The sequence below is a fragment of the Colius striatus genome, chromosome 11 (assembly GCF_028858725.1).
Source record: "Colius striatus isolate bColStr4 chromosome 11, bColStr4.1.hap1, whole genome shotgun sequence".
Lineage (NCBI taxonomy): Eukaryota > Metazoa > Chordata > Aves > Coliiformes > Coliidae > Colius > Colius striatus.
Genome location: NC_084769.1, coordinates 12,384,994 through 12,406,941, shown reverse-complemented (window position 1 = coordinate 12,406,941; position 21,948 = coordinate 12,384,994). Strand labels below are relative to the sequence as shown.

General features: G+C 41.3%; 1 protein-coding gene across 1 annotated transcript in view; it reads right to left on the bottom strand.

Annotated features, from left to right (window-relative positions):
- ADCY5 (adenylate cyclase 5) overlaps nt 1-21,948 on the bottom strand; it is a 220,951-nt gene that overhangs the window by 23,491 nt on the left and 175,512 nt on the right. Inside the window, exons 9-12 of the mRNA XM_062004889.1 lie at nt 9,257-9,279; nt 4,771-4,915; nt 3,071-3,168; nt 265-352 (exon numbers count right to left, since the gene is read on the bottom strand). Coding sequence (XP_061860873.1) covers nt 265-352; nt 3,071-3,168; nt 4,771-4,915; nt 9,257-9,279 — 354 coding nt within the window. The remainder of the gene's footprint in view (nt 1-264; nt 353-3,070; nt 3,169-4,770; nt 4,916-9,256; nt 9,280-21,948) is intronic.

The following is a 21,948-nucleotide window of genomic DNA, read 5'->3' as shown; positions in this document are numbered from 1 at the left end:
TCTCCTTATATCAATATGAGAGTGTCTGCAGGGGACTTAATAGACATGCAGATCCACTGAGTGATTACTTCTTGCTGAGCTAAAGAGATGCCAACCCTAACATCTGTTTGCAGTTCATTCTGTCTTATCAAAGGCTTTTTCTGTAATCCTTATCACATAGTGTGGAAAGGATGGCTAACAAAACAAGCTCTGTTAGCTGAAGAAACAGATTGCTGATCCACTTATCTTAGGCAAAAGACACTACAAAGAAACCACAGTACTCACCTTTACACAGGAGTAAATGACTGAAACAAACACCACTGTGGTCAGGATCAGGAAACAGGTCAGGAAAAAACCCAGCATAAACGTAGAGCTGAAACCAAGGAGATTCTGGGGTTATTTAATGCATGCTATGTAGAATAGCTACAGCTCTGCTCTTCAGAACATGACATCTGTACAAGCTATGACACACTGCATGGGTTTTCCAGTTAGGATAGCAGTAGGAGATACGAGGTGCTTTGAATACCAACAGATACTTGGTCCTATATTGAATTACCCGTGCAGGCTACAGAGCAGAGAAGGTGCGACTTTTAAGACAATCACCTTCCTGCCAAGGTGACAGCAGAGGGGCTGAGAAGTATCTCGTGTGTGATGGAGCTGAGAGAACAATTTGTTGTGGCAGGTCAGCCCTCAGCTGGCTGTGGGCAGGAGACCCCTGGGAAGGAAAGCTTGTCGAGTGCTGCTGAGTGGGAACAGTCTCTGTGGGATTAGCTACTGGTCCTTGCTGAGCACAGGGAACGTCTGTGCTGCACCATCCTCCATGCTCTGCCTTGTGCATGGGATGGGAGCAACCACGGCATGAGGATAGTCAGGGAAATCGGCCTTAGCTTGGCCAGCTCGAAAGGTTTCTGTTCCTTCCAACTTTGAAGCACAAACAGGACCCCAGGGCCAACTTTGTACTATGCATTTTCATCTGTTTTGGTCACAAAGATATTCAACAATGATTTCCCTGTGATTGGTCTCAGTGTGACAGGATAGGCACCCTCCCAGGAGTTAGCCTTGTTCCTAATTTATAAGAAGTATTCTTGCAACGTGACACAGAGGCCAGCCACACCAAAGCCAGCTAGTCTCTGTGTTCTCTCATGACTACTAAGATAATTGTACTTGCTAATTCGCTGTTTGAGCCTTTGTGAAATTCATTAAAGCTATTCATCTTTATCATCACAAATTATCACTGTTATTTTCTCCCTAGTTTCAGATTCAAATTCCACGTTGTGTCTTCCACGAAGCTCTGATGGTGACACATATACACCTGTGGTTTCAGTTGCTGCTTAACTGTTACCATCAATAAAAGACGAGAAGGATGCAATTGAAATGCAAGGAAAACCAAACAAAAACGTGTAGGAAAGCAGTTCTGACCTGCAGTTAAGCCATGGGATTTGATTTTCTCTTGAACTGAATTATCTTTCAGACAGGCCAGGCTGCCTGAGGACACTTCAGAACTTACCAAAAAAACCAACCACCACCCTTAGGGGGGCGTGGAAGGAGGCTGAGCAGCGTGACATTTACACCACGCTGCCGTAAGGGATTGGCTCCTGCGTAATACAAAGGAGTCGGCCATATGGTTGCCACAGATCAGAAATTGTCAAGTTGTCATTTAAATGTTAAACTGGGTTTTATGCAGACAGCTTAGTGGTTGCTTAGGGAGTTTGATGAGCAGCACAAAGGCTACTAGAGGGCCTCCATAGGTGTGAAGCCACAGCAGTCACATTCAGAGATCCAAAGTGCAAGCCCGTGCTAAACCAATTACTCTCAAAGAACATTTTTGGATGTAATTAACATTGCATTAATTGCTGGGATTGATCTAGTTTCCATTTTGAGCTTCTTTCAGCTTCATTTCTAGTTTCCCAAAGCAGATCTGTCTGTTTACACAGTGCATTTGTGCTGATGTTATTCTGCTGACTGAATCTTTCTGTGCGCAGAAGTGAACGTCCTCTTGCCTGGGAGAGTGAATGACCTCAAACATCAGACTGTGTGTTGTTTCTGTGACCTTTCAAATATCTGATCTGAACACTACAAACCAGGCTCTACTCTGAAAAGATGTGAGCAAAAGTAGAAAGCAGTTGTAATGGCGTAAAATAGTATTGGAGCTCTCTTTAAACAATTTTTTGTCTTGTAGTGAAGATGAATTTAGAGCATTTCAGAGCTTCTGTGATCTTGTTCTTCAGATGAGAAATGACTAAGTCCAAATTTATTTCCAACACAGCAGTGCTCAGTGAATGATATATTATTGCTACTAAACAGAGCACAGGAAATACCAACATGCTTTAATTTTAAGTGATTTTTATGAAGTCTCTGAGAAGAAATACCATGTCTGCAGAGCTCACTGCTGGAAAAGATCCAGTGGGTTACACTGGGCCTTTCAGACAAAGCATTTCACTGCAGTGGTCCAAGAGCACTGTATCCCACAGCCCTGAGGAGCTTATGTCACTCTTGCCCTGGGCAAAGAAATGACTGCAACCCTCAGACCTGGAGTGAGCTACCAAAGCTTAGGCACAGATAGTTCAACTCCCTCTCTAACCTTCTTCTTGCACTGCTGCTCTGAGACCAAAAGAATAAATGCATGAGAGGTTATGTGTTACTTGTGAAGCAGACCCTGAGACCTCAGTGCCCTGAGCAATGAGGCTGTGATGGGGTTTTTACCTCCCTGTCTCACCCTGTTCAGATAAGAAGACAGCCTCATGGTGTGAATGCATACTATGCCTTGGTAGGCAATCCCTCCTGCTTAGGGATATTTGTTTTCCACAGGCTTATAAGTGTGATGAACTGAATTTCCTAAGATGCAGGTAACTGGTAAGAGAAATCACACTGGGAAAACAGAAATCCTCACATGCTAGTGAGGAGGTCTTAATCTGCACTAGAAATGAGTGAAAACAGTAAGCACCACGCATGACTTGAGCATGAATTATTTAAGGACTTTTGTCTTCCCCTTAGTGCTCTGAATTCTCCAGGAAAAAAAGAATAAAATGCAAAAGTAGGCCAGAATAGAGGAAGGGAGCAGATGGGAGCAAAGGGATGAAAAGGTACTCACTGTGGCACGATTATGATTTGAACAAAGCAGATGAAGAGGAAGACTAGGGAGGCACAAGCCACGTAGGCTCCGAACCTGTCATCCACCTGCTTCGAGTACTGCAAAAAAACAATGCAAACAGGGCTGTGTTAGTGGGAAATCTGGCTGTCTGCCTTCTCTCCACAAAAAAACCTTCTTACTTGGCTTCTGTTTAGTTCCTTGGAAAGCAGTGCTAGTAGGAAACGGCTAACATTACAAACTCCCCTTCCCCCTGGGCAAGCTGTAAGGGCTTGAAGAGAACCAAAGCCCAGGGAGTGAACCCACACAGCTGGGTGGAGAGAGGATTCACCATCTGCCCCTTGAAGGAGAGCAAAAGAAATAGGTTAACTGGGGCCAGGATTCTAAGTCACTGTTACCAGACCTAAACTCCCTCCCTGGGAAGTTTCCTCCAAGAGGCATGGATGTTGCTAATGAGAAAGCCTTGTATCTTGTGCAGACGGTTTGGCTCGCTCTAATGATAGTGTGAGGATGCTGTGGTTTTCACACAGGCACTCCTTCCAACTACTTGTCAACATATTGGTCACATGGGAGCTACATCCGATTCCCAAAGATGCTTTATTTAGCCCGAAGCACAGTTCTCAGTACAGATGGTCTCAATGTCTGAACCACAAAATAAAAAGGTGCTTAGAACAGGTGAATTTCCCTAGCAGTTTTCAGCTATAAAACTGAAAGGGAGGAGTAGGGAGATGGAAATTACATGCTTGAGCTTTTATCCAGTCCCACACTAATTAATTGAACAGCTGTAAATCCTGCAAAGGTCTGCTTTTGCAATAGATTGTAATCCCTGTCATTGAAAATGTTTGCAAATAAAATGATAAAATATTTAATGCAAACATTACTGAAGCTTTTTTTTTGCTGAAAGATGAGTTTAAGCTGAAGATCATTCAAGTATCCCAAGGATCTATGACTTCTATTTTCTTTGGGCAATTAAAACCAGGAGTTTATGCAGTAACCTTAATAATAACAGCCAGGTACCTCCAAACTAGACTGAATTTAACTTTGCAGTCATCTAGATATGATGTTGTCTGTGTTACATAGACAGAGAAATTGGAATGATCTATAGCTCACAACAGTGACATCTGAAACAAAATCAAGAAGCAATTTGGGAGCCCTAGGTCTGTTACTCTCCTTTCTCACATTTGTAAGATGGAGAACTCTACTTGTTGCTTAAAATGGGCCCTCCAAAATTACCAGAGTGGGAATTGCAACCCAGTGAACCCTAGTTGTCCCTGAGGCTGCCTGAAGGTACAAAAGGCAGGGAAAAACCCCTCCAGGGGGGCTCATACAGGCTGAAGCAAGTTTCTCCAGTGATTTGACAGTGATAAGGGGTGACTGCAATCTCAGTTTGGATGCCTCAAAGTCAGAGAAACAAATCTGGTTTATTCTAGATTTCCCTTCCAGGACATCATTGCATATTCCTGTGTATGTGAGAGAAATGGCTTGGTTCTCCTACCCAGTGCTCCCTTCAGATGACTGACTTTCTAGAGACACGTAGATTAAGGTTTCCGTGAAGAAGCTCAGAGTTTTTAAGACTAAAACTCCACCTCCAATACCTAAAACCTAGCTTTACCTACAGATATAAAAGCTTAACCTTGTTAGGCAGGAGAATTAAAACCCATAATAAGCTTGACAGACACGTTGCAATGATTTTTAGACATTACCTTCTTCTCCAAGTCAGGCTCCCTGAACGTTAAGAGGAACTTGCGCACGTGTTCCGAGCGTAACCGATCAATACTCCTGGCGTCGATGGCACGGCCCAGAAACTCATCCACTTCATCTTCTGGGTTCATACTTTCCTGTGTGTTCCTGAGGATGCCACAAAAAGGAGCCATAAGAGGACAAGAGAATTTCCCTCTCCTCACCATATGTTATCATTTCACTGTATAACAAGCTAGAGGTTAATAGCATTTTGCTTATGACAGCTTCAAGTTGGAAAACAATTATGAGCTGAGAGGAAAACGATACCTGCAATAGAGTTCATTGCCAGTCCTGAGTCTAGCAGTAAAAGGATTTTATTTACTTGCTCTTTCTGCACTACATCCATCTGTTTTCTTGCCTTGCAGTCTCTTTACTGTCCTTCATTCTCCAAAACTGATCAGTAGTGTCTTTCCGCTACTCCTCTGACTTACTCTTCCCTGCACTGCTGTGCTGTCAGAGATGTTAGTGCCTGAACTGGCAGAATGATTTATATAACCAGTCACATTTCTCACTTCTCAATAATGATTTCTGTGAAAATTTCCAAACTTGAACAGTTCTCCATTTCTGAGAAAAAATTGTTCACAGAACAAATATGTGAGGGGAAAAAAAATGTAGCCTGACACCTCACTGACTCCCCTTTGTGCAGTTATTTATAAAGTATAAACCAGACAAAATTTTTCTATTAATAAAGTATTTACTTAAGGAAAAGTTGCAAAGGAAAAAAGTACAAAAGCCAAAAAACCCCACCAAAATTAGATTCTACTTGCTAAATACGTGCGACAAGATTTCTGGATTGCTGGCAGTCTTTGGTATCAGAGTGTTTCTGATGCTCAGCTACAGCTTTAGAAAAATGAGGCTGATTCTCAAAAATTGTTGAAAAAAAACCCACTGAAAACTTCAATCACCCTGAGGTGTTTTGCACTGAGGAAAAGGAAACCTGAAGCACTTCACTAAACTCTACAGTTATGTAAAAAATCTATCAGGATTGTAATGATTGTAATGCTGTTACTTCAATGGCCTGCCTTAAAATTAGCTATAGGTAGACAGTAAAAGCTAATCCTATGTACTGTTCTTCTGTTCTCCTTGCACGATTGCCAAGGTTATCTATGGGATATGCCAAGAGTTATCCCTTGGAATATGGTCCCCACTTGCACCAGGGCATATTCCAGTGGGTAACTATTTCTATGTGCAAGCCCCACGATGGCACAGCAACCTACAGCTTGTGCTGTGTGACCTTCACTTTAGGCACCCTGAAAAAAAAGTCTTGGGTCTGACAAGCATGACAAAAAGCTACATTGCTTTATTCTCTCAGTTTTATTTGCACTGTGTAACAGTGCATAATGCATCAACACTGTGCTGCAGGAAACCAGCCCTCACAGGTACTGTTCAGCTAAGAGCAGAGACCACTCAAAAGCAGCTTACAACCCAAAACGTAACTCTCTCTCAAAAGCTAAAGGTCCCTTTCCAATAAAAGGCTCTCCAAAAGTTGAACAGAGTTCAAGAAGCCCTCTGTACCTCAACCCTACCATGCACCTCTTGCCAAGAGAAAAATAAATCAGGTCCATCTGTTCATTTCCATTCCAACTCCCTTCACCTGAGCCAACAAGTTGAATGTGTCTACACCTCAGCTGGCTAATGACAACTCACCTTCAGCATCTATTTAGTGACCATATGGCAACCCCAAATGTAGTTTGTCTCAAGGTCTGACCTCTATTTTAGCCAATCTTAATACTTCAGTGGGGCTGGGGAAAATAATGTCTTATTTTTGGGCTCTAGAGTTACTTAATTCCATGAACTTTGTATATTCCACTTTGAAACTACAAGTGGGTTTCTCTCTAGGAGGACAGGACATTCAGTTTACTTCTAGATGCTTCCTTAGAGGAAGCACATCTGCTTGAGTATTCAAGATGCTGCTGCTTCTTATTTTCATTCAATCCTCGCAATGTCTGCTGGACTCATAAAAATGAGCAAGGAAATCATTAGGCTTTGTATTTACAGAATGTCTTCCAAGATCCTGCGAGTTGTTTACACATTTGTGTCATTCACATTTAGTCATTTCATACCATGTATGAGAGATGCAATACGTTTTCCCCCAGAAGCAAAGCAAAACCATCGGCTCAGCGTCTCAGTTACATTTCAAGTTCCAGTCCAAAAGCATCCCTCAGGAAGACATGAAGAGTAGAAGAAACTGCCTGCTTGGGCTTTGGTCTTAGCTGCCACTGGTTTTCTAATAGGTTATTATCCTTCCAAGGGTATCTCTAATACTACAATCACTCTGGTGGTTGCAGATTGTGTAAAAATACCCCTGCAGGGTTTAAATTGCCTTGCTGGGATCTTTGCAGGGAGGCAGCCTCCTTCACAAGGCCTGCAGGGAAGCTTAGTCACCTCCTTGCTCGGGTGCCTTTTGCAGCCAGTTGTACTCAAACTAAATTACTGTACAGCAAGTTTGGGTACCTTTGCACAAACGTGATTTTAAATGGGAATGCAAAATTTCCCCATGCTAAGGAATGCCCTGGAGGCAGCGCTCGTAAGTCAGAGCTGAGGTGCTGCCACAGCCTAATGAAATTCATACTTGGAAATACTTATTGATATATTGATTAGGGGAGGGGGTGGGATGACACAAGGATTTCAGGCCACCATGAAACTTCTAGAAATAGATCTTTAAAAGCACTGCTGAGACTTCTCTAAACGCAGCGAACAGAAAATTGTTGCAAGGGACAGGAACAGCACGAACAGAGCTTGGAGCAACTTTTGCACTCTGCTTGCAAATAAGAAAGCCAGCCATTAACCCAGAGATGCTGGCTTCAGAGTAACTCAAAAATGTTCTGCTCATTTAATTACTTCCTGCAAACAGAGAGTGTGACCACTGCCAAAACTATGGGCAATGCCATAATTTAAAATGCTTTTTCCTAATATCCAGTCTAACTATCCACTGCTCACTGCTTCTGCATGTGAAGGCACTGGGCTGAGTGGCATGGTTTAGGTCTCTTTGAACCAACGTGACCATAAACATTTTCTGCTAGAGGTTTTTTTTTTTTGTGGCCTAATCTTTGTTCTTGAGTTAAATGGGTTTCTGAACCAAGAGAATCTGAGGCAAGCAGTAGCTTGCTGAACCGAAATGCAAAAATCTTGCAATCTGTATAACAAGATGGCATCACACTGAATCAGCATTGTAAATAAACAGCTTTTAGTCATTGGTTGTAACAGCTTGAGTAACCTTTCCAAACTATAGGATGGAGGAGAGACATCGTGGTCCCACTGGAGTAACAGTGGAGATGCTGTTCCTTGCCAGCTGGGTGACTCCGTTGTGAATCACCACTGAGGCAGATGAATTTCTGTTCTCTTGCACACTCTATGAGGAGAGATGCTCTTTCATGAGGGATACTTAAAATTTCTGTATTCCTAATAATTATTGTGTTGTAATCTGTTAGCTCTTTTCAGTCCAAAGTATATGTAACATCACCTGAGTTCCCAGCACCTATGGATGCGACAAGAAACCGTGGTGACCCCCTAGACACCACATAGCACCTGTAAAACATCCCAGGGTGCACAGAGATAAATGTTACACAGTCTCCAGTGAAGGAAAGCAGGACTCTTAATATTGCCACGTTCAAACTTAAAACTTCCCTTTACTTTGAGGGAGTTGGTGTCAATGCTTAACCACCATAATGCGAATTTTCCCAAAGCTTAGGGCCCGCAGAAGCTCACAGAGGTTTGCTTTGTCCTGACTGGCAGCCTGAGAAATACGATAAGAAGCAACAGCAACATATTTTAGGCATCAGTGTCCTCTGCTGTCAGCTATCTTGCTCTGAGCAAGCTTACAATTAATGTCATTCAGTAGGACTGAATGTGAAATTAATCCAAACACCTTCAATACAGGAAAGGCTTTTGTTATGTCCAGCTGCAGACATTAAAAAGTGAACACAGTGGAGGATTTTTCCTCCAAAAGTGATTTTTCAAAACACTAATCCTGTTAGGTTATTATTTTAATCATTTTTTTTAAGCTTTACTTTAAAAAAAGAACACTATTTTAATGTGTCTGTATTTTAGAGCATGACTGTTTGAATTTCACAACATACATACATTTTTCTTATCAGAGATATTCAACACTTGGACATACTTTACAGGGAGATTTTGTTCTTGGGGTATTTTCAAAGCAGCAAATAGTGAAGAATACTGGGGGCAAAGGGAAGAGCAGCAAAAGCATTTTAACTACAAAAGCAAGTCAGAACCACACAAATGAATAAATATTTTGAGGGCAGCAGCAGTTCTGAATGCACATCAGTCAATCCCGTGCCCTCGACTGGCTTTTCCTCCAGGAGAAACCTCTGGGGAGCCCAGGCATTATTCTTGGCTGATGGGCATTAATTTTTGTCTTTCTTAAATATGAGAAAAAAAAATCCCAAATGTGCAAACATAACAGTGTGTGACAGAAGTAAATTTGCTTACTTGTCCTTGGGGTCCTCAAAACCCTGAAAGAAAGGAAAAGGACACACGGGTTAGGAAACAAGCTGACCTTGAGAACACAAAGTATCCTGAGAGAATGGCATTTTGCAGAGGAGTTCTCAGGGCACTCATTTGTTAGGTGTGGATGGATAGCCTTACCCACCCACAGAAATATTTTGTGCTGCCATGTCATTAGGCAGAGAGAGCAGCTTTAGAAAAACACATGCCTTCAGATATGAACCTTCAGATATAAATTTATGTAAGTGGAGGTAAGGGAAATGGTTCATCTGACTGCTGGCAAGCTTTATTTCAGGTGACTTCTTTTTTGGAGTCACTGTTACGAATGACACAATGGAAATGATGATGCTATAACTGAGGATGTATTTTACTTGAAACAAAAGCCAGAATGGTAACATAGGTCAACTATTGGATCCAGCAAAGCTGCACCTCTTTAAATCAGGGCTCAGCTAAGAGAGATGGATGCGTTTGTTTTCATCTCTTCATGGGAGGAATCTTGAGGGGTCTCCTTCCTTATCGCCTCATTACATGTACACACAAAATATGTTCTCTTGAATAAGATTTCAGGAGTTATGTATAATATTAGTAATAGCCAATATCGTTCCTTTAGGGTCACCTGAACTGTGTCAGTGCACGTACTTACGGATCATCCACGGCTGAAACAGCTACAAGGCCTCAGAAAAAATACATATGGAGGCATAATGTTTAGCATTAACACACTTAATAGACCAAATTACATCAAAATGGCCATTTTGCATGGGCTGAGACAAAATCTGCCCTATGACATCTTGGCTTAAATTTAACTGAAGTCAAAAGAAGTAGTATATTTGACAAGTAGGGTCAAATACTCATGCACAGAGTTTGTACCCTGTGTTCCAAAACATAAACCAAAAGTAGCTGGGAGATAGGAAGAATTCTCTTTGTTTTCCTTTCAGAGACCTCAGGCCAAAACTACACAGAGCACGTGAGGATATTCCAGCTGCTGGACCTGCAGCCACTACTAGGCTGGGGACAGCAAACTGAGATCTGTCCTGACTCTGAACCAGTAAAAATCTTTGGGGAAAAGTCTTCCCACAGATGCCTGTCCAACACCATCAGAAACAAAAACGACAAGAAACTAAATGAGAACAGATTTTGCCCTTGCAACTCGTTAGCAATGTGGCAATATGGTGTGAGGCAGAAGCAAAGCCCACACAGTCTTCCAGAGCAATATCAGCTTTGCAAGAAGGAAAAAGTGGGTTTTGTCACCCAGGTCAACAGCCAGGCCTGTGATTCACTGAGAAAGCAATTTCCATTTTTACATAGTCTGTTTTAGATTAAAACCACACTTCTAAACAGAAGCTGCAACTCCAACTTAACCCATCAGAAATTCAGAGAAAGGAAGTCTCTAAGTCCCCTGTAACAACCACCAGCAGATTCAGTGGGAAGAAGGAAATTGTAATGTTGATTCAAAGTTAGCATGTCCAGTTATCCAAGCCAAAAAAACCCATGTACTTCTTGATTTCACATTAAGGAATGATGAAGTGATCATTCAACTTATTGTTGTGTGAGTTTTGCTCATTTTTTTCCCCCCTTTGCTTAATCATTTTACAGTTGTCAGGAATATCTGATTGATTTATTTACTTATCCTCTGAGCAATGCTACAACACTGCCAAAACTGAACACTCGGTGATTAATCCTGGAGACAAAATGCTCTCTAATTTGTCTGGTGTCATAGCCAGGCTGAAAAAAAAAAGAGAAAATCAGCTGAACACGAATAGCCACCAGTCAAGAAATAAAAGGAGGGAACTGATGAGAAAACAGTCAGTACTTGCTGATTAGATAAGCCCCAAGTTCACATTTTGAAGCTTAGCCACATGAGAACTGGGTGACTGTCTGCAGTAGGATAGTCCCTTACTATGGTTTGACTTTCACAGACAGTTGTGTGACCATTCATCCCACTGAAATCCTGAAACTAAACACAGATCTCGTGCTCCTGCCTTCTAGGTGCACAAATTTCAGAATGCAGGCCAATCAGGCCAAGTTACCAAAGCACCTCAGCAAGCATACCCTCAAAAAATTCCCCAGTATTTCAAGCATGGAAAAATATGTATTTGGCTGGTCATTTAAAGCAGTGATCACTTGTTTGCCATGTAATATGATTCTACTCTGCTTCTCTTTCCCAACAGAACTGTTGTAAGGAAAGTCTCTAAAATAATACAGAATGAATTGATCTAGCTTTTCGATTTCAGATACTAAAATGTGCTTGAAAGCCTGGAAATTATTCATGCTGGTATCTCAGGATCACAGAATCGTTACTGTTGGAAAAGACCTTTAATATCACAACTTCCAACACTAACCTCACATTGCCAAGCCCATCACTAAACTAAATCATATCCCTCAGCATCTCATCTATGTGTCTTTTTAATATCTCTAGGGATGATGACTCCACCACCTTGCTGGGCAGCCTGTTCCAATGTTTAATAACCCTCTAGCCTGTTCAGGTCCCTCTGAAGAGCCTTCCTGCCTGCAAGCAGATCAACACTCCTGCCTGACTTGGTGTCATCAGCAAATTTACTGAGGGTGCACTTGATCTCCTCATCCAGGTCATTGATAAAGATGTTAAAAAACATAGCTCAAATTAGATTAAATTAGATTAAATTGAGGTAGCTCAAATTAAATTGGTGTCTCAAAATTAAAAACATATTTCAGGTAAAGAAGAGGTAAAAAGGCACATTTCAGGTAAAGAAGAAAAGGAAAGGATTATCACATTTTCTTTCCTGGATCTTCATTTAACAAGGCTAAATATTTAAGAGAGATTTGAACTTCAATTAGGGAGAATCAGCCTAAAATTAAATGTAGCAGGAACCTCTTTAAGTTGAGCAAATTAAATGATTCACTTCAAAAGTTCTCATTTCATACAAAAGATTCTTCAAGTAGAATTGCCAAAAATGGAGAAAGGTCTGCAGGAATGCTTCGGGAAAAAAACCTTCAAACACAGCTCCTTAAAAAACTGGTCATTTATTACAGGAGATCTTTCTTACTTGCACTGAAAGGCTTTGCCAGGGTATATAGCAAATACATCTCTAGGGTCTGGCTGTGATCAGAGATTTTCTTCCCTATCCACCAAAGTATCCATGTCTCAATCACATGCCAAGAAGCCTTTAAAGTGGTGGAGATGACTGCAAACACAGGGTCATGCTGCTTGTCCTATTTTGGGCTGGAAGGGAAATTTCTCCCTGGCTTTTAGTTAATGTGTTTTCACCTCCTCCTACTTCACGGGCATGCTCAGTCCATTGAAAAACCTGCACTTAAGTAATTTCCTTCCCCTTGCATGAGGCTGGGGCACTAATGACACAATGGTCTTTTTGCTTCTCTGCAGCTGGCAGATAGTTTAGTTTCTTTAGGGCTCAGATGCTTTGCTCCAATTCAAGACCTATGGCTCAGCACAAGGCTGCTTGGACAAATTGCAATGGCCTGTGTTACATACAGGATAAACATCGAGCAGAAATATGGTCTGCAAGGATTTGCCTTCATTCCTGAAGGACTAACACAGTCATGGTTCCAGTAGGCAACTTTCTAAGCTCAAGCAGAAAAGTGAAATAAAAGGGGTCTGCTTCTGCAATTGTGTCTATAAAGCCACTCTCCAGCATCCCTGATCTCATCTGTCTGTGCTTGCTGCTGGGGGCTAGGTTGCTGGGCTGGGGCTGTCACCAGCCTGTTTGGGTATGCAGCAGGTTTTGAGCTGCACAAAGACGTGTCAAAAATGTGACATTTCTGCACGTGCAGCTACAGAAATCTAAACATCCAGAAAGAATAGCTAATAAAAATGAGGTGCCTATCATTTAGGAGAGGAGGTGTAAAGGGGTAGGAAGAGAAACAACCAATTCCTGGAGTTAAGTATATAAACCCCCTCTTGACTGCTTATGCATTTGTGCCCAGCAGACTGAAGCGGTGCTGATGGCTTTCCAGGGTGCTATGAAGAAAAGGCTGGGAATTGACAGTAGGAATGAAAATGGCAAAAGTGGTGTTGGCTACAAGAACCAGACAGGTAGGAGTTCACAGGAGGTACAAGAATAGCTCCATAACCATGATGATGAGGCAGCCCTTCTTAAGTTCCAAATTCCTTTTCTCTAGAAGGGAACTTAAGCCATGAGATAGGTCTTATGGCAGAGCAGTACTAATGGACTGCTGCATACAGGACCTCATGCAACTTTTATTCAGGCTCCTTTTAAATATCCCTGATACTGGAATTTTCCCCCTTCCCTCAGGAGGCCGCATTATTCTATCATCAGATTTCAAATGTGAAGGTAATAGCATTTAATAATTGCTCTGAGACTAAGACAGTTCTCTCTCTGACTTCAGGTTTAGCTGAATCAGCTCCCCTAAAGGCACGAGCACCTATCAAAGAACAGCCCTGTTCTTTTCTACATGAGAGTCTTAAAAAAAATGTGGATTTTATGGCAGGTCAGGTGGCCCTGAATTTACAAGCACTTACTTTTAATGACCATCCTCAGTGGGAGTAGACATGTGCAGGAGGGAAAGAAAAGGGAATGTTATATTGCTCTATCTGTCCCTAGGGCTTTACCATTTAATGGGGCATATTTTATGAATATCTATTGTGCTAAAAGCTCATATGCCTGCCATCTCTCTGCTTGACTTCTAAATTAACTAAGCCCTTTTCTTTGAAGATTAAAACTGATTCCTTAAATAGAATGATAAAGTGTTTGTCAAAGCCATGACAAGCTGACTGCTATACCATAATGCTTCAAATCAAGAACCATTAGAAATAATAATTCTAACTTTGAGAACATTAGCTGCAGTTATTAGCATATTGTAAATATGTAAAGAAAAGTGGAATAGACTTCACCTCCTTTTAACTTTTCATTTAGCTCCAAAAGTAAGACAGTAGAAGGGCTGATGAGCTCTTCTTAATGGCAACATGGCTAGGATTCCACCTTAAAACCTTGCTGGCAACTCCAGCAAAGATTCTACGAGCAAAAGTAACAGAGAAGCTAGTTTTTCTAGCCCTTTTTTTCAACTTCTGAACAAAGCTGAAATGGGACTTACATGACATTAAAGCAGAAGTCGAAAGAACTTTAGACTTAGGGACAAAATGAGCTTTGTAAGAGGTGAGGCCAACTTGCAAAGCAAAAGTGCTTCACAGAGACAGTGACCATGAAAAACAGAAAAGGAGAGTGATGGGCTGAGAGTGGGTGTAGTCAAAAACAAACCTGGTTTGCCCCCTGGTTTGGAAAAATAATTACTCTCATCTGTTTTCAGCAGTGTTAGACATTCTGCCTTTGTCCCCGTGGTCAACAAGACAGATGCTCTCAGGTGCAAAAGCAGAAACAAAACTGAAGGACTTCAAAGTACTCAAGCCAGAAATAACATCATTTCTATATCAGAGCCCAGAAAGGACTGTAACAGAAAATACTAAGCCTGAAAGGAAGGATATTTTACAAGCATCTAAGTGCAGAACAACAAACTGGCAGAAAACCAATTTATGAAACAGATTATATGATGAGTGTGTCTGCTATAGCTAGAACACAGACTAATGAGCTCCAAAAAGGAAAGCTGAAGTGCTCTCTTTTCTGCAGCCCACCCCACTTGACAAATAGACTTTCATTCCTCTGCACTGCTCACAGATGGTGAAACCCTCTACTTTGTTCTACTCAAAATGATTTTGTGAACAGCCCCCAGCTGGTAGACTGGACCTGGCCAAACCCATGAATTTATTTGGCCCATCAGACTTACATCTATAGAACATATGTGGTTTCTTTTGAAATAGGTTTCCCTCCCATACTTTTAATTAATTTCTGGCTCTGAATTCACACCTCTGACACTTCCCAGTTGTCTGTGAATTCTGAATCCAAATTTCTTCAGGTCAAAGGCCATATTGTCGAGTGAAACGGTATGTGGTTCTGTGCCTCACTTCTGAACAGTTACCAGAAATTGCAAAACACAAAGACAAAAACATAGGCAGTCCTAGAAATGCTTTCAATCAGTTTGTGGCTCCCTAATCTCTGTCCTTTCCTCTCTACACTCCGAATGATGACAAACACAAACACATTCTAGAGAAACCACTGTCAATCAGATGCAGACAGACTGAATCCAATCGAAATCGCCCACAGGTACCGGCCAGAGCTGCTCACTCTCTCTGAAAACCAGACCCAAACATGCTGACTTGCATCCTTTTGTCATTAAAGCTACTGTCCACAATAGGAAGCTTTGGTAATCATTCTGTTAAGTGACACAGGCTCCACCTCAGGTGTTCACCTGTGCAACATTGCCACAAACATCAAAGGAAACATCTCTGTAAATAAAGGAGAATTGGTACCTTTATTCCTGTAGGTTTAATTTAGTCCCACTCAGACACTGTCTGGTGCTTTTTAGTAGTTTCTTGATCCAAACCACCTTTTCCCATATGACTACGATTTAGAAAACGCTATGGAATGATGTAAAAATTATCAGTGCCACACTTCCAAGCCAATACCAAACTCTAAGTTTCACAAAAGCAGCTGCAGATGAGCTGTTGCATCTCACTGTCTTATCCTGCTTTTAAAGAATTTAATCAAGGATGACTGCAAGCCCTGATCATCTAGAATAATCATTAGGTTTGCAGACAAGCATACAAATCTGCATAAAGCCTCTGAAAATTCGAGCAATGCATAGTGTTCATATGGATCCCACTCATTTATACGAGATCACATGGAACAAGTGAATGAGGCAAATCCTCTTTTCAGAAGCTCCAAAGCAATTATATAGCATAACTTCAGGACAGGATTCCTCTCCTTGCAGTATCTGAGCTATCTAAACCAAACTGGCTACACAAAACCCAGATTAGACTAACAATTTCTTCCAAGGTCTATAGCAATATGTGCAGATCACAGCAGAAAGGGCTGCTGGAGGGTTTCTCCCTGCTTGATAATGAGTTTGGGGGATACTGCAAACTACAATAGCAGTGAAAAAACAGTGGGCTAAATTCTTCTCCATTGGGTGCCCCGTCCAGCTTCACTGACGTCAATGTTGCTATAACCAGATTTAGCAGATGTTTGCTGGAAAAGAGGATAATGGTAACCTTCAGTTAAATGAAACCTTTAGAAGGTGGGTGAACCCTCAGTGCTTCATTCATAGACTCAAATCCACTTCTCTTTGATGGGGCTGCACTATTGACTGAGGAAAACTTGTCCTACTGAGGTTTACTTTAATGTTTTAATCATTCTGATGTTTAAGTGGTACAGTTGGCACAGAACCAGCTACAGCATCTGTTCCTCTGAGGCACCTGTTCCCCAATTTTGATTTGCAAGTCACAAGAAAATCTATTGTAAGAACAACTGGGAGACAGAAAGGGAAGAAGGGAGCTCTGTTTGGGATGCACCATGCAGAGAACCGCTTGATTTAGGACAGGGTGAACAGGAGAAAGAACTATATTTTATGGTTGAAGGAGCAGGCTTGTTGTTGAGTGTCGTTTCACTAGAAAGTAAACATCAAGCAATCAAATATCACCTAGAAGACTGTACAGAGCTCTGGGCAGTGCCTACCTGAAAGAAGAGCTTGAGGCTTATTGCAGCAGCCATATGCAGGACGTGTTTTTATGACCTTGTTTCACATTTTTAACATCTGCATGCAGCCATATTTCCTACACACCTATAATCCCTATTTGATTTTATTTTGGTTCTTACTTTGTAACTTACATCAGTGTCGTGCACAAGTTCATTGCAAAGTAAATGCTTCATTAGTGGTGCTCAGACTCATGGTCAGACTGAAATCACTGTTACAGATCTTCAGGGTTTCCTCTCTCTGTTCCCAGACTTTCTAATGTTAAACCTTTCCAGTGGATGAAAAGCTAAGAGGAAATCTGCCAGATAACTACAACCAGGCTCAGTAATCAAATTAGCCACTCTGCTCACATTTGATTAATAAGGACTCAGACATATCTGTTTCTGAAGTAAATCTTTCCCAAAGCATGTATCAGTGAAACAAGCTAAGCTGCTCAGTCATACTAGCCAGTGTAAAACAAATATGATAGCTGTATGGCAGCCTCAAGATCCGACAGCAGGACTTTCCACAGCTGAGTAGATCTCATGACAACCCAAGATCTCAACTAATGTGGTTTTATTTGGAAGCCAGGCAGCATTAAGCTGTGTCAGGTCCGGTTGTAAGACCTCAGACATGACCAACATCTTCTGGGCAGCACTAATAAAACCTTGGTAGGAGTGCTGGGTTCAACTGCCTTTTCTCGATGAACCAACTTGGTGAGGGAATCAGAGCTGTGCAGAGATTGATTGTCCACAGGCAATAGACTTCAAATACAGAGAAGACAATCGTAAAAGAGAAAATAGAACTGTCTACTGTGAACAGCTCATGCAGCACTGTGTCTTAAAACTGAAGTGAGGAAATGTGAAGCGAAACATTGAGAAAAATAATTGAACTGTTGGAAAGGATGCCCAGAAAGACTGTGGGATTTCCATCCTCTGAGGTTTTAACAAAGATCTAGACAAATATCTCTCGGAAATGTTGTGGGTACAGCTGGCTCCTGTACAAGGGGGAAGATTGATGCCTCCAAGTCCTGCCTCAAAAATTGGAAATTTCATAAAATCTTTATGTCTGTTTCTATTATTCTTATATCCTTTATTCCCTATAAATTCTCCTATTGCACATTCTTTTTCTGTTGTTGTTTCTGTATTTGCAAAGGATTTTGTGATGCCCCTCCAGACTGAAAAGCCTTCAAGAAAGTAAATAAAATATTTTCAGGACAATTGGGAATTCTGCAAGCTACACACAGCCTACTCCTTTCATCTAAGCTTCTTCTCAACTAGACTTTCCTCGCAGCAAATTAAGATGATTATTTTTACTCCTGCCCTTTGCAGTCATGGAGAATGAGTTATCATTACTTTCTGCCCTTACAAACCTTCCAGTATTTGAAGACTTTTGTTTCTAATCAGCCTTCTCCCTTCTAGACTAAACAAATCTGATGCTTGAAGGCTTCTTCACAGGTCACGCTCATAATTTGTGTTTCTCTTCACTGGACTACCTCCAGTTCATCTACATTCTCCTAAAAGGACAATAATCCCAAGCTGGATGTGGTTTTCCACCTTACTAATGCTGAACAGAGCAAAACATGCAAGAGAATTATTTATCATCTAGAACAGCCCTGTAATCTTGGAAGGTATCAACATCTGCCTTTTTATCACTGTTTACAACAAACCTCTTTCAGTTTACAGTCAACTACAATCCCCAAATTGTTTTGGGGTTTTTTTAATGGTAGTTTTGTTTTGCTGATGAAAGCTGAGACATGAGTATTATTTCCAGAAGTCTAAAAGTCATCAATATTTATAAAAGCACTCTAAAATCTATACTGGGAAAAGCAAAGTATTTCTTAGTGGTGTATAAATATTGTTATAGCTATAAATATACCTGTACTCTCAAATGCTTTCAAATGCATTTGGTTTTGACCCTTTTGCAATTAAAAACTGGACCAGAGAGGCAGTGGGGAAAGCAAGGCTGGTATATAGAGACCTGGGGGAAGTCTGCTCCTTTGTGTACATCACGAGCAGTACAGAAGTGTGCATTTCCAGAGTCTCTGGGCCTGGACTGACCATTTTTGTTTAGGAAACAAGAAAACATACTGTAAAAAGCAATAAAAACAGAAAGCAGCTGTGCTGCTCTTCTGCTGTGCTCTGTCTCTCTTCATACCCTGTGTACAGCCACAAAGCTGATTCTGTCCAGGCCTCTCTGCCTGCCCAGAGCAATCAGGGCAGCCCCTCATGCCAGCAGCATTGCCCTGTCCAAAACACGGGCTCTCAGGGACAGGGAGACACTGACAGCTCGGAGCACAGTTCCTTGCCCTCCCCCACCATTTGTATGTGATCTTCCTCTGCTCCAAATTTACCAGTTTTTCAGGAGTAGCCACTGACCCAGCTGACCATGTCTGCACAGTCCCTAGGTCCGACTCGCTCCGTGCAATGGTTCCACCAGCTAATGGGGGCAAGGGTCTGCAACAGGCAATGTTATGGCATGAAAGGCCACTGCTAAGCAATGGGAAGGGAAAAAGAAGGATTGGGGATGGTCTAGAAAGCAGACCAGTGCATGATGGAGATGGAGGGGCTGTTGGGCAGGATTGCATAAACCATCACAGCTGCCATCCCAGCTTACTCAGGGCTCAGTTAGCTAGGGCAGGACTAGGAAAAATAACTTGAATTTTCCATGACATTTTAGATTACTTCTGCATGGACATGTGTAGGATATTTAGTTTTATTTATATAAGTGTGCAAGTGCCTGAATAAACTCCTGTGTGCCCCAGGGAACAACTTAGCCTAGGACCATCATGGAAAATCAGCTGGGCACAGCAGAGGTTAAACTCCAAGCAGCAACACAGAGAGAAGCAGGAACCAAATACCTTCCCATGTCATCAGCCAGGCTGCCCTTCCACACAAACCCCACTGACGTTCCCAGAAATGGCAGCGTTGAAACGCAATGACAAGAGAGATGGGGGGTTGGAAAGGAGTATACATCTTTGATACTAACCCATCTCACTCAGGACTACTGCTAATCTATCCTAAGAACAGAGACAGCTGCCAGAGACAGAGTTCAAAGGAAAGGCCCAAATAATTCTGTTTGCTGTTAAATATAGCTGTTTCTTCCCGAAAAATGCAATTCAGGTAACTTTAAGATTCTCTTTCAGGGAATTCTAAGTAGCATCATAAAAACACTGTCTGTTTTTTTCTGGAAATATGACTGACTTCACGATGCAAAATGTTCTAAGTTTGTGACAAAAAACTGTCTCCGTTATAACCATCTATATTACTCCCTACACACAAATGTATGAATACCTACATAGCAATATCTGCACATCACTGCAACATTAACCCAGCTCCTGCCTGAGGACCGTCTCACAATTACCCTTATAAAGAACTGTTTTGAAATTATTAGGCTAAGGAGCTCCAGGTTTTAAAGATAAAGCCAATGCTGCACCTCCTGTCTTCAGCACACTACTTCGACTAATCCAACGTTCCATGTTCATCTTTTCCAAGAAAAAAGGCTACATATAATTAGATGCAAGAGGTCTGGGGGAAAGGTGGGTGATGTGGAACAAAGAGCACATGTTCAGAAGCTTTGAAAGCTGGTACAGCTTACCAAGATCAATGACATGTCATCCCAGAGGAACACTGGAAAAAGCCTTTGTAGTTCTGCTCCCCTTCTGTCTGCATTTTGTATTTCTAAGCAGGCAGTTTGCCTGTGTGTGCAGCAAGCATGCACTGTGCATGGATTTAAGCACACACAGCATCCATGTAACACAGTGCTAGAGATTACAGATAAATGCAGGACAGTGCAAAACTGGGTGGTCCACAGCAATGCATATTTAAATTTGAAGTTAACATGGAGAGAAAGAGTTGAGACATGAGATGGAGAAATTGTTCCTATGATTTAATCAATAAAATTTCCATCTAGCAGGTACTAAAACGGTCTCTAGGCCACAGGGAGCAGCATGTTTTCATTTTGACTAATGCATCTCAAACGTAAAGCAGTGGGAAATACTGTAAATACCGGATTTTAAAAACTAGTCCCCAAGAACAACAGAAAGCCTAGCTGAAAATAATACATCTGAATCAGGTTTAAATTGGTTTTCAAGAAATAGCCTGACGCATGCAACATCAGCCTCTCAAAAAAGAGCTTAATACAAGAGGCAGTACAGAAGCAGATTGAGTGGAAAAGATTATCTGAGATGCTGAATTTATGAAAAGGTAAATACCATTATAGGGAAAGGTTTAAGATAAGGGAAAAAAAAAAGAAGCTTTTTCCTCCTACAAGTGAGGGGGGCAGTGAAGTTTTAGGACTCAGCTTGATATTTCAATAAATAATTATGTTTTTCCAACTGAACAACCAGCTAGACACGGCAAACTGTAATTAACACCAAGAAGCATAATACCATTTGGCATGCTTACACCTTGTTTCTGAACAGGAGGCTGCAAGAACCCCTTAAAAGCTATTCAAAGAAACTTATAATTATGTGCTGGTGTGATTAGGCTCTTCTAATAATGTCATGCCTATTGAGTGCACCCTATTGAAAAGCCCACATAAAAAATGCACAGTTCCACTGATCTGTGTGCTTATGGCAGGAGCTCTCATTTGGAGATCTGAGCAATGAAAGAAACATTACTATGGAGATTAAGAAATTTGGTTTAGCACTGTAAAGTAATATTATGACTGAATAATATTAGCACCAACTATTAATAAATGTGCCAGCATTTCCCATTAGAAGACACCATATGCAGTCGCATATAGCTATGCCCAAGTTTTTAAGCTGTGGGAGTGAATCTCTTGTTTAAAAGTTTTTTGAATACTTAAGGTTTTGGTGATCTTGAGCAGAACTTTGGGCAACAAATACACATTTTTGCCTGTGCATGGAGGGCCAAAACAACATTGATGAAGCCAAAGGGCAATCTGATGATGAATGCAATTATAGATGTGCTAAATACTTTTTATCATTGTTACAAATGGGTATTATAACAGAAATTCTCTTTTATTCATCTTTATTGCAGAAAGCAAAAGTATCACCTATAACTTCAGGTAAAATAAGCCATAAAAGTGCTCTCAGTTCAATTGTGTTAGTAACTAGGTCTTGTTACTTTTAATTCAGAAGGACTGGAGATGCAAGAAATGAAGACACCCACTAACTTAGGCCAACGGATCCA